The sequence below is a fragment of the Orycteropus afer genome, unplaced genomic scaffold, assembly GCF_000298275.1.
Source record: "Orycteropus afer afer isolate SDZICR_OR568_19922 unplaced genomic scaffold, OryAfe1.0 scaffold00099, whole genome shotgun sequence".
Lineage (NCBI taxonomy): Eukaryota > Metazoa > Chordata > Mammalia > Tubulidentata > Orycteropodidae > Orycteropus > Orycteropus afer.
In genome coordinates this window covers 3927425-3927970 of record NW_006921686.1, presented here as the reverse complement: position 1 = coordinate 3927970, position 546 = coordinate 3927425, and the positions used below count along the sequence as shown (strand labels likewise).

The 546-nt window shown below is 54.9% G+C and overlaps 1 protein-coding gene across 1 annotated transcript in view; it reads right to left on the bottom strand.

Moving 5' to 3' along the window:
- The window catches only part of LOC103198848 (Myb related transcription factor, partner of profilin), a 15466-nt gene that overhangs the window by 5496 nt on the left and 9424 nt on the right, over positions 1 to 546 (bottom strand). The window contains exon 2 of the mRNA XM_042781241.1: positions 7 to 166. Coding sequence (XP_042637175.1) covers positions 7 to 166 — 160 coding nt within the window. The remainder of the gene's footprint in view (positions 1 to 6; positions 167 to 546) is intronic.

Genomic DNA, 546 nt, shown 5'->3' with positions numbered 1-546 from the left:
GGTGGAGACAAGGCCAGACTTGGCAGCTGGACCGGCTGCTGGGCTGCAGGGGGTGGCGAGGACTCACGCTCCTTGGGCCGCGGGCAGCCCCGGTCCTGGGGATGGCAGAAGGGCCGCGCCCAGGGTTCTGGGCTGCTGGAACCCCCCTTGCTGTGGGTTGGCGTATCTGTGGAGAGAGAGGTGGGTAAGGTGGGCGTGATTCCGCCATGCAGTCTAAATTTCTCCTGCCACCTTCCTCCCATACCACCCTGGCCCCAGGCCATCCTTTGAGGTCCTAAATAAGGTCTTTCCTTGGAACAAAGACCCAGGACATGTCAATGTTTGTACCCAGGGAGATTTTGTGGTTATTAAGGCTGGAGTCACCCCCAACTCATGGTGAACCAAGTGTTACAGAACTGCCCCCATAGTTGTCATCTTTACAAAGATGACCCTGGGTGGCCTTTGCACCTGACTGTTGCAGTGTAGTAAATTACTTAGTGTGGCTTTTCTACCCATAAGTCTTTGTAAACTCCAAGGTGGGATTTTCTATGAGCAACTGAGGAGCTA